Raw genomic sequence first — 15,221 nt, forward strand, 5'->3', positions numbered from 1 at the left:
TATGAGAAAAAATAACAAACCAGAAAAGAGACTACAAGCTGCAAATGTATACAACTAAGTACTTCTGAAAATGAACCCAATGAATTCAACAAATGTATTCTTTAATTCTGAAGCTATTTGGGCTTTTTACATAAAATGATTTGAATCTCTATCAAATACTACCAAACATCATCTCTAGAATACTAGACTAGTAAATTGAACCAATAACTTCACAATCTATTCAATGGTTCTAAGCCAAAACATCTACCAATTTCTGACTGTGCTACAAAAATTTGTCAAACTTTATCTTACTACCAACTAGTAAATTCTTGCATAGGACTGCAAAAATTACTAAAACAAAGTAATGTCCTCCACGCCCTTAAAGCACCGTTGGCCAGCCATCCAAGTTGAGCAAAACCAAGAACACAGTCCATTCGTTCTGGGAACCATTGGTACTCTCTAAGCTATATGTCCAAGCAGAAGCATAATTCATAACTGTCTTGTATCTTCAAAGAATGAAGCTGGTATTTCCACGAGGGAGGTCAACGTTGACACACATTTGAACTGTAACAAGTAAATGACAAGTCAAGTTAAATAGCTGAATAAATCAAGAATCTACAACAAAATAATCACACTGATCAACTTAGTTTAATACCTTATGTTGCTTATATTTGTCCCTCACAGCAACCAAAGAACCACCACGTCTACTTAATTGCAAGTCGTGTAGGATAAGAACACATTCTTTCAAGTCTGATGCTTTATATCCCGAATATCGTTGAAGAGCTGCACTCCATGGATGTGCATTTGGTTGTAGTGTAAACCTTGAAAGGAACATAACAGAAGCAGCCACCAAAGAAGGTAAGAATTTCACACAGCTATAATCCATTATGCTTAACTCTGATAGGTAATAGCCCAAGAACTCCAACTGCAAATTGGGGGTTTTATATTCTTCTTGAGCAATCCCGGTAAATCTTCTGAGAAATGTTTTCACAGTGGGATTCCCCATCTCAAATTGGAGCGAGTTTAGCACATCAGTCTCCATCTTCACAACCTCTTCCTTCGTATATGTATTGTCCGTAATGTAACAAAAATCTTCAACATGTGGTGGACTAATCTCCTCATACTTCCTGTATATCACCAGATCAGAATACACTCATTAGCAAAATCATATACATAGCCAAATTTCTCAGGGGATTCAATTCAATGTCAAACTAAGATACTTACGCAGCAATAAGCATCGAGGAAACACCTAAAAGCTGAAGTTTTTGCCTGGTGATGACATTTGTGGATAAGAATCGGTCGAGGTAGGAAACAGTAAGGTATAATGTGTCTGAAAGTAGCTTGTATTCCTCTGAAACTTCCACCAGCCAATCAACCAATATTCCTCTCATGGCTGCACTCACATCCTTTTGAACTTTCTCTAAGTAATCAGGCAAAGGTCTCCTCTTTTCATCAATCTGAACACAAAAATCAATAGCTTTGTCAAACCTCAAGCAGCTAACACCATTATTATAGACCTTAAACTCAGATCCAATAATTCATAACAGTAAGCACAATTGAATTTCCAGTATCCCAACTTTAATTTAAACAAATTCAATCGCAAAATAAGTCAACAACAACATACCCAGCGTAATCACACAAGACATAAGAAACAAAAATCAAGTTCCACAAACAAATAACCATAGCAACAACTACAACATTTAAATCTCAAATTAGTCATCTTGGCTATGTAAATCCCCAGTATCTATTTCACTCCATTTGAACCAATTACATTCAAATACTGTACACTTTTTTAAATAAGTAAAATATTTAGGTGTTTGGGAGGAGATTACAAGATGGGGAATCGAATGTTCACTAACAAGGTGAAAATTCAAGTACCCAACAAATTAAACTACTAAGATTCTCTAATTCAAATAGTATGTACAATGGAGCAAATTAAAAGAATAAACGAACCTCCATTTTACGAAGGTAATCATATATATCAGAAACATAAGTTGTACACATCTGAGGGTCATCAACATCATCATCAATAGCACTCACTTCTTTCTCATCAACAGTCTTACAAGTCACAACCCTTTTCACCTTCTTCTTAGATTTGAGTTTCTGAATTTTACTCTCTAAACCCTTAATCTGTTTCAAACCCACAATAGAAAAATTCTGAATCTCACCCAAAACAACCCTCTTCTTACTCGACCTTCGTTGTTCTTGTGGAGCCATACCCTCTGCTGCCCTTTTCTTTGCTAAACGCGTAACTCTACCACAATTTTCTGAATCCGCCATTAATGCACCTCTCCCTTTTCCTCGCTCTTTCTCTTTCAGTTACAAGAAAGAAACAAGAAAAAGAAGAGCAAAGAGTTGAGAGATTGAAGGAAAATGAGAGGTTTATAATATATATATATATATATATATAGCGCCAAATGTTAGAGTTGAATTTTTTCGAAAAATTTAGAGTGAGCGGGCGGGCGCAGGCGTTTTTTTGAAGTTATTTTGGGAAAATGAGATTTGGAGGGTGATGACAAAAGTTAAAACAAAGAAGCAAAGTGTTCTTTTTTTGGTTAAATACAGAGTTGTTTCAGCTTTTTGGGGCCAAACTGTTTTGAAATTCGAAGTTGGTAAAATTTGGCTAATTTTCATTTTTCCCTCCCACCCGCTCCCGACTTATATATATTCGCAGACTTGGTTTTGACTTCTTTTGTCACTTTTGTTAGGAAACGTTTTATTTTTAATATGAAATTTTTTCGCGCAAAATTTAAATTTAATTGGATTTTAATGTGAATATCGAATATATACATTTGTCGTATAATAAATGATGTAAATTTATCCATTTTATTATCATATTAACTTTAAAGAATCTTAAAATTGATTTGTGTCACGTGATTTTAATATATTGCCTCACTTGTTTTAGCTTTCCTTATCCGACTTAACTAAAGAAATTTCGGATTCGATTCAAACTCATTTTATGATCGAGTAAAAGAGGATTGAATTAAGGGTTTAGAGAGGGTAAAAAATCAGATGAGATAATGTACCCACGTGACAGTTTTTAAATTAAAAAATTAATTTTGGGATTTTTTAAATTAGTAAATATATGTCTGTTACGCAAATGGTATATATGCATTATTTTTTTAACGAAGATATATCTATTCTAAATCACAAAATTGAAATATTGATTTTCCTCTTTTCCCTTTAATCTTTAGTTGATAAAATAATGTGAGTTTGGTTCCTTCATAGTAGATGTTTTGATTACAATTATCTCTTTATAACAATTATTCTTCGTATTTAGTAGCCAAGCAAGGATTTTTATCAAAATAAATAAAAAATATTAAGAAAATTCAATATTTACTATATATTTATAAAAAAATCAAGTAAAATTTTCAGCAGGTAATATGATTTTTTACTTTTATTACTATAAAGATAAAAATAATAATTGTAACACTAATTTTTCATATTATGCTAAATTGTATATTTTTTCTATAACATTTTTTTTGTCGCATTCAAATATAGTTTAGATAAACCAACATTGTTATAAAAAGATGTGGCAGTATATAAAAAAATATATGTAATATTTGAACTGTTTTTACAACAATATTACATTTAATAATTTTGATAAATTTTTTAATATTCACAAGCAAATTATATTACATACATTAAATAATTTTGATAAATTTCTGAATATTCACGACCAAAGAGACATCTTTTAATTAATTAAAAATAAATATTGTATCGGAAAAGCTAGTTGTTCCCTGCTCTCTTTCCTTTCACTTTTACTTCTTATATTTGGACTGGACACTCATTAAGAAAACATAATTAACACGAGTATTTCACTACACTATCTCTATTAATTGATATTTAGTATTAGATCTTGAAAAATAATTTGAAGAATAAATAATTAATGTTAAGGGTAAAACATGGAAAAATTAATAATTTTTTCTTGATATGTTAAAAGTGATACGTTGAATAGCCACGGTGGGTTTCCCTTTGTCAAAAAAAAAAAAGACAAGTAAAATTGGAAATGACCTAATGATTTAGGCATGCGATTTCCATGTTGATGGTCTCAAGTTCAAAACTCCTTACTACCGAAATCAAATAATTTACCTTTTAGATCAAGCTCATCGTATATTTCCAAGCACAATGCCTAACTTATACAACTGTCTTGTATATTCAAAGAATGAAATAGGTATTTCCACATGAGAGGTCAACATTGACACGCATTTGAACTGTAACAAGTAAATGATAAGTCAAGTTAAATAGCTGAATTAATCAAGAATCTACAGAAAAATTACCAATGATAAACTTGGACTAATTATACCTTATGCTGCTGCTTATATTTGTCCCTCACAGCCACTAAAGAACCACCACTCCTACTTGATTGCAAGTCATAAGAATCTACCGCTTATATTTTTGTGATAAGGTTTAATTTCTTTTTAAAGATACGATTTTTTTTTATATAAAGTAAGAAAATCCTAACTTGTTAACCTTCAATTTCTTGTTTACTCAATTATTCCTTCAAGAATTTTGACCAAGAACCATAAAAAAAGAAGCAGATGATCTCCACTCCACTATCACTTGACTAAGAAATCGAAGAGACGTGGAAAGTTGAGAAGTGAAAAAGAAAAGAAAGATATTCGATACTAGATGATACTCACGAGTCACAAACCATGTGAGAAAATGGGTCAAATGGATCCTTTTACAAAGATTTTCAATACTTTTGTGGGATAATAGGACACCCACAAAGTTAATGTGTCTTTTTGAAAAATCAGCGACAATTTCAGTGGTGATTTTACGTATTTTCTCTTAAAACAAATGAAACAGAAATATAACATAAATTATAAATTCTAAACAAAAAATTTAATACAATACTCTTATGTCAAATTTCAACATAACATACATAAATATGATTTAAAAGAAAAGGAAAACGTATGTCTATAACCTTACTCAATAATGAATTATACTTTAATTTAAATATTGAATACTAACAAAATTATGTTAATGAAAAAATAAACAAGGCATAAAAAATAGATAATACTAAAAATTACATGAAATTACATGAAGTAATTGAGAATGAGAAGGAAATGAAATATAAATAATATAATATAAAAATATTTAGAAATATTTAGAATAATAAAAATAAAAAAGAATAAAAAATAAAAAATAAATTAAGACGAAAAAATAAAAATAGAAATAATAATAATAATAAAGTAACCAGCTTGTAATTATATCATGTAATTACCGACAATTCATGTAATTACCAACAATTCACAACCTCTCCCTGAAAATTGGATACCCCTACCAATTACCTTCTGATCAAGTAATTACATGGCCAACCAAACACGCCAGACAATGTAATTACACCTAATTACACCAAATTAAATTACCAGATTGACTTTTCAAATATGTCCTTAAAGATTTCAGAAGGAGAATGTCAAATAGAATAGTAGAATCCTTTTAGTCTTGTCTTTTCTTCTAACGCTCCTTTTAATCATATATTCAAAGGTAGTTATTACTTACTGCTTGTTTGGTACGAGAGATAAGAGATAATTAATTTCAAAATTTATTTTGGATTATAGTGTTATTTTTATTCCATATAGAGAATGTATAACAATCTCGAAATAACTAATTCCAAAATAATTCATTTCTAACCAAAATGTTTTCTTTCTTGAAAAAATAAAAATACTTGTTATAGAGAGTTATCATGTGATCAAGTTTGAGAAAAGAAGATAGTGATGGTCCAAGTCTGTTATCAAAATATACTTATCAAGGAACGTGTTTTTTTTAGTAAAATTGAGATTCAAAGAAAGTAATTTTAGGTAATGACATTTTGTGTATGACAAAATTATTTGAGAAGTAATTATTTTGTTTGGCTTATCTCATGTATCATTTGCTATGTATTTTGTGAGTCCTAAAAAAATTCGAGATCATTGTAATTTGGAAAATCTTCGGGAGTGCCCAAATTATTGAGATTTAAATACTTTATACATTATTTAATGGAAAACTAGTTAGTCAAAACAACTTTTTTTAAATAGAAGTTAACATTTTTTAGCGCTCATCATATGTTTACAAAGGGCTTAGATGTTGATAATCGTGTCTACTTCACCATGGCTATCATAATTATAGTTATCCTCATTGAAATCAAAATCTTTAGTTAAATTGCTATTAGAAATAAGGTCGATACAATAAAAATACCCATCTTAGTTGCCGTAAGATTCATCTTTTTGTTTAGCATAGGAAAGGACCCATAATGATTCAATCCTGATGAGAGTGCACAATAGCCTGAAATCCTTTAGTCATCAATAAATTACAACAAATGGAGTTTTTTTTTTCTTTCTAAATTGTAGAGTACATAAATAGATATAACAATCAAATAAAATCGACCTTCGGCATAAGCGATTTCGTACTGCTATAGGCTCTAGTTAGGACTTAGATATGAATATCCCCTTCGTTAGAATCCACCCTAAAATTTCTTAGCAAACATGGATCGTTCATTACAATAAAAATATTTATAGAGTTACCGATTATATGAACAATTCCTAATTTTGTGATACATTTGTCATTTCAGTTGAAAATTTGACAATTAATAGAGTTTTGATATTGACTTTTTCAAATTATGTTGTAATCTACCATTAGCACCATAGATTACTCTTAACACATCAACACCATACAATTATGCATAGAGTTAAACTAAAATTTTCATGAATCAGAAAGAGCAAACTACTCTACTACTCAACAGATTTTGTTAGAATAAATTTCAAGCGTTTAAATTGATGTGATTTGAGTGATGAAGGATTTTCGTTCATTTGTTTTATTGTCTTGGAATTTCAATTTCATGAATTTGCATCGATATTTTGGTTTGATTTGTAACAAATAAATGAAAATTTTAAACGTGGCTAATTATACAGACTCGAAGTCAGCCCACGTAATTAATGGTTAATGTTAATTGTGAATGGTAATTATAGCAAACCATAGCTATGATGAATAATTAAGTAGTATAAATCTGTTTAACCGCGTAATTTTCCCTATATTATATTTGTATCATTAAAGCTGATAATTTCGCTTATCTGATACTAAATCATAGAGCCGTCAATATGGGCTAGGCTTGTTGGGCCGGCCTGGACTAACCCAGGATTTAATATGGCTGGGCAAAAAATTTTGGAGCCCATTTAAGAAAAGGGCTTTTTAGCCCGGCCTGAATAAGTCTGCTGATTTGTGGGGCTTGAGAAATATAGGTAGGGCCGCCCCGTGGGCCGATAAAAATTAATTAAAAAATATAATATAATATTAAAATTTAAAATTAAAGATATCCAAACTCAAAATCTATTTAAAAGTTTTTTAGAAAATCATTAAGTATAAAAGTTGCATCCACCATGAAAATGTCCAAACACTTGTTGCTACTCGAAACTGGTTACATGGTTTTTCTCAAACTGGTAATATATTTTTGTGTACATTTAAATATTATAATTCTCAATTTAGTTATTTTTTAATATTTAACTAATTGAAACCGCATATAAATTGCAGATGAAAAGACAACCTTCCCACAAGTTGATTCAGATATGCTTGATGAAGATGATCATGAAGTGTTAGATACGCCATAGGTTTCATGAAGATTTAGATATGCCATAAGTTTCATGATTTTGTAAGGAGTTTATTTTTTACTTTTTTATGGTTGGAATATTGTCATATTTTTTGTGTTTTATTGTGATCATTGCAAAACCATTAGATTAATATTTCTATTTAGATATTTATACTTTTACTTGAAAAAAAACTTAATAAATATTATAAAGATAATTTTATTTGTAGATTTAATTAACAAGTAGTATCATTAACACCATGTAATATTGTTTTGTCGATATTTATGATAATATTTTTAAATTATAATTTATAATTTAATTTAATAATTATAAAAAAATATATAACTTTTAAAAAAGTGGACTGGCCCGACAAGCCTGTAGCCCACGTACTTGTGGGTTGGGCCGACTGTTTTCTAGCCCACACCAAAAATGGGCTAGCCTGACTTGACCCGTAAAATGTCAAAGCCTGTATGGGTTAGGCCGGATGGGGTGGGCTAGCCCATATTGACAGCTCTACAGTAAATCAATATATATATATATATATATTGTATTAGTATCATTAAAGTTTCTTGTTCAGAAATTAATCATTAGTTAATGATACTATAAGAGTATATGTATATATGATACTGATTTAATATCAGTTAAGCGAAATTAGTTGGGGGTATGTAGTGTAGTTATATATTGGGGTATGAATGTAAAAGGTTATATGCTTATAATTATTTTGCTTTTATGGGGTATTTGCTTATTTTCCCCTTAAATATAGTTTGCAAAGCCCATTTGGTGAATTTCGCTAGTTTAAGAACTAATTACTTAAATACATTATAGTTTTTAATATTATGAAACTTATAAGATTTTGGTGTGTCCAGATACATGTATCTCTGGATACATGAGATTAAAATTAGGTGTATCTAAGTGGATTCACATATATATGAGATATAAAACAATTTTAATCACACTAGATACATACATATACACCTATTTAGTGTGATTCGCATGTATCTGAGATACATGAATATCACGCTCGTCTGCCTCCCAATCTCGCTTGCCTGCCTTCCTATAATGGTGCATCAAGTAACAAAAATACATGTATCTAGGCGTATCTTCCTTAATATATGGTAGAAATTTCTTAATTAGTGGTAAGATACATAATTATTTGAAAATATAGACAAGAGGGAGTTGCTGAAATGATAAATATATCCCTCACTTCCAACCAACCCTGGGTTGAGTTCAAATACATCTTAGGCAAGCTTCAAGAAGAACACTATTTATTGACGAGTTTCACTTAATCGCCATTTTGGAACTACTTGCAACGTAAAATGCTAATAAACTTTCTTATATACATACATTTATATATATTAGTATTTATAGTATGTCTAATAAGTAGTTTTCTCTTTTTCTTAAAGAAACTTTATGCTACCTATCCCCATTTTTAGCTCATAGAATTTATTGGAAACAAGTTCTCTGCTCCTAAAATCTGCCTATATTTTATCTTCTTGATCTCCTGATCCACTTGTGAAATTACACTGAATATGTTATTGTTATCATAAAATCTCAACATCTTAAGCAAGCTTCACAAAATGAAGGCTTTTCGAAGCCAATGCTGGAATATTAATTACAACAAATTAGCTTGTTCAATGTAATTCATTATTGGGGAGTGGGGCGCAACAAGAACACTATATTTATTGACGAGTTTCACTTAATTGCGATTTTTGAAACAACTTATATCGTAAAATGCTAATAAACTTTCTAATCTAGTATTTAGAAATCAGCGATATCAAATTCTAAGTACAACACGACAATAAAATGATCCTCATATGTGATCTTGGTTCACTGGAGTGAGTTGAGACAAGAAGAGTTCAAGAAGTGCTCGTTCTCTGGGTTGTGACACTGGAAATGGATCATCCCCTGTTATAATTGAAACAATAAGAATTAACGACAGATAAATTTTGCAGTTTGCCAATCCTATTTAGAGACGGATTATCAAGAATGTATAGAGTAAATTAAAAGATATTGATACCTGTTGGATATAACGGTGGCCACGGAGCGTTATTTATGCCATCGAACGATGATGGACGAGGTGGATCATTTTGATCAAATCGATTATTTGAACTCAAATGATCTGTTGCAGGAGGGACATTCACAGTGTGAAGTTGATTTAAAGATGGTGGTAACATGTGTTGATCAGCTTCATCTCTGCACATAACCAAATTCTTAATTTATTAACAAAAAAGAGGAATTTGTTACTCATTGGATCACTCGAACTGAGAACTCTGATTAAAAATGAAAGATCCATCATATCCGTTCACCACACCCTTTGGTGGTCATTAACTTATATATTTATTTTTTGCTTCTTTGAAGGTAATTGATGTCCTTTTGTTCTTCTATGTATAGACATAAATCAAAGGAACCTAAGAAAGATAAGTACTATGATTGTTGTAAATATAACAATACACATTTTTGAGCATCTTAGATACTACTAGGAACAACGATTTCCCCCATCGCAAATCAGTGAAAAATTTATACTACAAATTATGATTTTTTCACTCATTTTTTGTCAAACCAACTCACAAAAAAAAATACATGACGGGGAATTTCCTGATTTTTCCATTTGGAAACATTACTAGTTTTTTCTTTTCCAATCGATTCAATCAAAATAGCACTGAACATTTTTCAATGCGAAAATAGTGATTTTTTTAGTAGCGAGAGATCAAAAGTGGTCCTCCCTCCACCCATTAGGGTTACCACATATTCTCTACATTGATTCCATCACTGACGGTTGTGGTAACATAAAGTTAGGGCAAAGAGGTAGAAACCAATTTACGATTAACGCTTCCGCTTCTCTTTGTAATGATGTCTTTCTCATTAGGTATGTTCCCTAACATTCTCTATGTAAGATTATCATGTTCAAGATCCTGAAAGTATTTAATCTTACATTTTTCACTCATTTTTTATCAAACCAACTCAAAAAAAAAAATACATGACGGGGAATTTCCTGATTTTTCCATTTGGAAACATTACTAGTTTTTTCTTTTCCAATTGATTCAATCAAAATAGCACTGAAAATTTTTCAATGCGAAAATAGTGATTTTTTTAGTAGCGAGAGATCAAAAGTACCTGAAGGGAAGAAGGCCATTAGAATCAAGAAAATTGAGAATTTGGACATGAGGATCTCTCTGTGAGTGTGGAACCCAATCCATGAATGTACTATTTGCAATTGCATCACTTGTTGCCACATTATTCACCATGTTCACATTCTGTCCTGAAAAATCCATCTAAAATTTACCCCACCCCCNTCACAAAAAAAATACATGACGGGGAATTTCCTGATTTTTCCATATGGAAACATTACTAGTTTTTTCTTTTCCAATCGATTCAATCAAAATAGTACTGAACATTTTTCAGTGTGAAAATAGTGATTTTTTTTAGTAGCGAGAGATCAAAAGTACCTGAAGGAAAGAAGGCCATTAGAATCAAGAAAATTGAGAATTTGGACATGAGGATCTCTCTGTGAGTGTGGAACCCAATCCATGAATGTACTATTTGCAATTGCATCACTTGTTGCCACATTATTCACCATGTTCACATTCTGTCCTGAAAAATCCATCTAAAATTTACCCCACCCCCCACACAAACAAAAAAAAAAACAGAGAAATTATTTGGGTTCAAATGTATCAAAATTATTTGTAATTGAACAAGATCACAAAGTTACAATGAATTAAACTGACCTGTGGCTGTGTAGTGTTTTGTGTTTGGGGAGAAGGATAATTTTCCTCCAATACTTGCTGAATTGATCATTACATCCAAATTAAAAGTGAGTTCAAATTAAATGGTTTATAATAATGTAAATTCAGAACAGATTTATGTGATCATATCAAATACTCCCTCTGTTCAAAATTTATGTGATACTGTTTGACTCGATACGGAGTTAAAAAAAGACTTGTGCAACTTATAGTATAAAACAAGCCTCAGACATTTGTGTGGTTTATATATTATCCAATAAAGGTAAAATGAGAGTTATAAAGTTAAATTATTGTTAAATATAAAAAAAAGATGATTTTTTTTGTCAAGATATACTAAGAAGCAGAGTGTTTCACATAAATTGAGAGAGCGGGAGTAATTGACTTGATAACTTACTTTGCGAGCTTGAACTTGTTTTAGTGTCTCTTGGAGTATTTCTTCCCTATATTGTGCCTCACATACTGTGGTAATTTCACAAAAATCGCCTTCATACATTCTGTAAAATAATACATAAATTATCCTTACAATTAATTCTTTACACATCGCACTGTCAGCATATATAACTTAAAGAGAAATTTATAGTTATGAGACATTTACCTTAGACGCCTTTCCATGTCTTCTACTTGAGTTTTGTATCTAATAATTTCTTGTTGAAATTCCTCTATGTGGGAATCAACACTCGATGGGCTACTTCACATATAATTAAGAAGAAAAATTATCATTTAAAAATTAGAAGCTAATTTTTTAAAAAATTGCATAAATTTCATAGTAAACAAATTAGAGATGTATATATTGAATGTTAATAAAACCTTAGTGCTTGATAAGTTCGATCTGCTTCACATTTTAGCTTAGCAATAGCCCTTTGGAGATGCTGCAAAATTCATCCAAAAAAGAAGAAGAAGATTTAATTAATTCATTTAAAGGGAAAAAAAGAAAAAAGAAACAAACAAAGCAAAAGCCAACAATTTGTACCTCTTGGTTGTGTAGCCTTTACAACAGAAAGCACGTACAAACAAGGATCAAAACAAACAAAGACAAAAATGCAAAACACATCAATATGAGCTCAAGAAAAGAAAAAATGAAATAAATTAATTTTCTATGTACAAAACTAGTAATTAGAAGTGATGATATAAACTTTGAGAGTCGAATCAATGAATTTTGAATATAATAGATAAAATTACCGTCCTCGATCATGCTCCGGAAGATTCACATAACGTGCCATAATATCTTCAATGCTGTCGCAAAAAAAAAAACCCCAATTATAGAAATAAATAATTTGATCAAATGGAGAAATTGATCCTCTCTTTTTTTAAAAAAATAAATTATTCACCAGGGTTGGAAAGGGATAGAAAAAACAAAAAAATGAAGAACAGAATTACAAAATTAACATTTAAGTAACCAATCAATCGAATTATTAAATTGATCATTTCATGTTTTTAAATTGGAGCGAGAAATTAGGCTTTCACGATCAATAAAATAAAAATCTAGATAATCAATTAGTTGAGCTATTAAAATTTTAAAAGAAATAATTCTTGAGAATTAAGTAGAAGGGAATATTTTTAAAAAATAGCACCTTTTATTTCCAGGGTAAGTACTAACTCAACCAGAAGGAGAGAAATACAAAGTAAATCTGAGCTATTAAGTTGATCTTTTCTTAAAAAGAAAATGAAGAAATAGAAAAGAAAATTACCAGAAGTTAGTCAACAAACTAAGCTACTAAATTTTTTGAGAATTAAGAAGAAGGAAATATTTTAAAAATAACACCTTTTATTTCCAGAGTAAGTACTAATTAACTCAACCAGAAGGAGAGAATTACAAAGTGAACCGTTTAGATAGCAAATTAACTGAGCTATCAAGTTGATCTTTTCTTAAAACAAACATGGAGAAATAGAAGAGAAAATTACAAGACGTTAGTCAACTAATTGAACTTCTAAAATTTTTGAAAATTAAGTAGAAGGAAATATTTAAAAAATAACACCTTTTATTTCCGGAGAAAGTACTAACTCGACCAGAAGGAGAGAACATGATGAGAGCAACATCAACATCACAAAGTACAGAAAGTTCATAAGCTTTCTTGATAAGACCATTCCTTCTTTTGGAGAAAGTGACTTGCCTATTTGTTGTATTCTCTATTTTCTTGATTTGAAGCTTTACTCTCCCCATCACTCAACTATTCTTTACCCTTTTTGATATAATAAGGATGCTAAATATAGAATAATTTTGTACTCCTATGAATTGACAAGATATTTATTTCACTTATTTTGTGAAGAAAAAAAAAAGTACTAAAAGAGAGGGTGGGGGTTGGGGAAATTAAGTAAATAAGGGAAATAATGAGGAAGGAGAAAGGTAGAAAGGAAGGAAATGAACAACTGGATTTGGAGTCATTAGGCCATATGATGCCATAAAACTTTGGCCGCAGAATTATAAGAGATGGATGACGTATATTACGCGATTTGAATTTAATTGGAGTTTTAATATCGATATTGAGCATCGAGAAAAGTGATGAATGGCGGTCTAGTTTAATTTTAATTTCTCGATCGGCGCCTGTTGTAACAAAGAGCTTCACCTATATGTACTCTTGAAATTTTACTTGGACTTTTCAGACAATTGTAATTGTAATGAGGTATCTATAGTAGGGGATTTTGTATTTAAACGATGACGAATAATCAAGTTGCACCTTGAAGTTATAAACTAGCCTCTTAGGAATAATTCAGCAGTAAGAGTTTGATATGCAGAGGATTAAATCATTGATTTATTTATATAATTGATGATTTGTAGTGTATAGAATTTAAGTTTTTATATGTAGAGAATTAAATTATCAGTTCTTATAAGTATATATAACTTTTTGTTCATAATATAAGATAAAAATTGGATAAGTCATCGGTATTATTATAGTACAAGATTATATATAATTTATCTTGATTGTGAGGACAATATTATTCCGACTTCTTGTAAGTGTATGTATTGAACGAGACTGAGTAAAGATATATGGTTAGATTAAACGATAAGAACATACTTTCTAAACTGTTAAATCTTTTATATTTTTAACGGAAAAGGGTCAAAATTGCCCCTGAAATATGCGAAATAGACCACTTATACCCTCCATTACATTTTGGGATCAAAAATACCCCCGCAGTTATCCCAGGAGACCACAAATACCCTCAAGAGTTAACACCCCAATTTTTTAGTGACATGGCAAGCCACATGGGACTAATCCCTCCACCTAAGTATTGCCAACTAAGATTCACTACAAAATCCCAAAATATTGTCACTAAAGGTTATGAGTGATTTTTAGTGGCGATTAAGGCTCCAACAACTATTTGCTAGTAAAACCTATTTTTTCAACAAAAAAATAAGATAGTTAATTTTTTATTCCGACCTAATTTTCTAAAATAAAAAACTTGCAATATCCATATTAAAAACATCCAATATTATTACGAAAAATTATCAAAATTGCTTCTCGATTCAAATCTCCTACTATATTTATATAATGCATCATTGTACATTTTATACATTTACATATGACATAAAAATAAAACATATAGTGTCTTCAAACTCCTACTTAATCGATATCATATTTGGTTTTTTAAAAACAATGAAGAAAAAAAATACAAAATTAGAATTTAATGTTAAAAACTTTTAGTGACGATTTTCTGGGCTTTTGTGGCGACTGTTGTTGCCGCTAAAGGTCTAGTTCTCTTGTAGTGAATCCTAGTTGGCAATGCTTAGGTGGAAGGATTAGTCCCACGTGGCTTGCCACGTCAACAAAAATTTGGGGTGTTAACTCTTGAGGGTATTTTTGGTCTCTTAGGATAACAGCAGGGACATTTTTTATCCCAAAATGTAACGAAGGGTATAAATGGTCTATTTCATATAGTTCGGGGGAAATTTTAACCCTTTTTCATATTTTTAATCTTGATATAATTATTATGAGCTGTTGTG

The 15,221-nt window shown here is 30.5% G+C and overlaps 2 protein-coding genes across 2 annotated transcripts; both read right to left on the minus strand.

Annotated features, from left to right (window-relative positions):
* Positions 1-80: 80 nt before the first annotated feature.
* LOC125857145 (putative cyclin-A3-1) lies at positions 81-2,360 on the minus strand. The gene is made up of 4 exons (XM_049536826.1): positions 1,933-2,360; positions 1,204-1,436; positions 635-1,106; positions 81-543 (listed from the first exon to the last, which is right to left on the minus strand). Exons 1-4 carry the CDS (start codon positions 2,257-2,259, stop codon positions 469-471), a joined length of 1,107 nt encoding a protein of 368 aa, XP_049392783.1. The 5' UTR covers positions 2,260-2,360; the 3' UTR covers positions 81-468.
* A 6,991-nt stretch (positions 2,361-9,351) lies between these two features.
* On the minus strand, positions 9,352-13,442 carry LOC125854727 (agamous-like MADS-box protein AGL104). Its single transcript, XM_049534309.1, has 10 exons — positions 13,258-13,442; positions 12,461-12,514; positions 12,252-12,267; positions 12,089-12,150; positions 11,877-11,969; positions 11,676-11,775; positions 11,267-11,323; positions 10,988-11,145; positions 9,559-9,734; positions 9,352-9,446 (listed from the first exon to the last, which is right to left on the minus strand). Exons 1-10 carry the CDS (start codon positions 13,440-13,442, stop codon positions 9,352-9,354), a joined length of 996 nt encoding a protein of 331 aa, XP_049390266.1.
* Positions 13,443-15,221: the final 1,779 nt, after the last annotated feature.

The sequence above is a fragment of the Solanum stenotomum genome, chromosome 2 (assembly GCF_019186545.1).
Source record: "Solanum stenotomum isolate F172 chromosome 2, ASM1918654v1, whole genome shotgun sequence".
In the NCBI taxonomy this organism is placed as follows: Eukaryota; Viridiplantae; Streptophyta; class Magnoliopsida; order Solanales; family Solanaceae; genus Solanum; species Solanum stenotomum.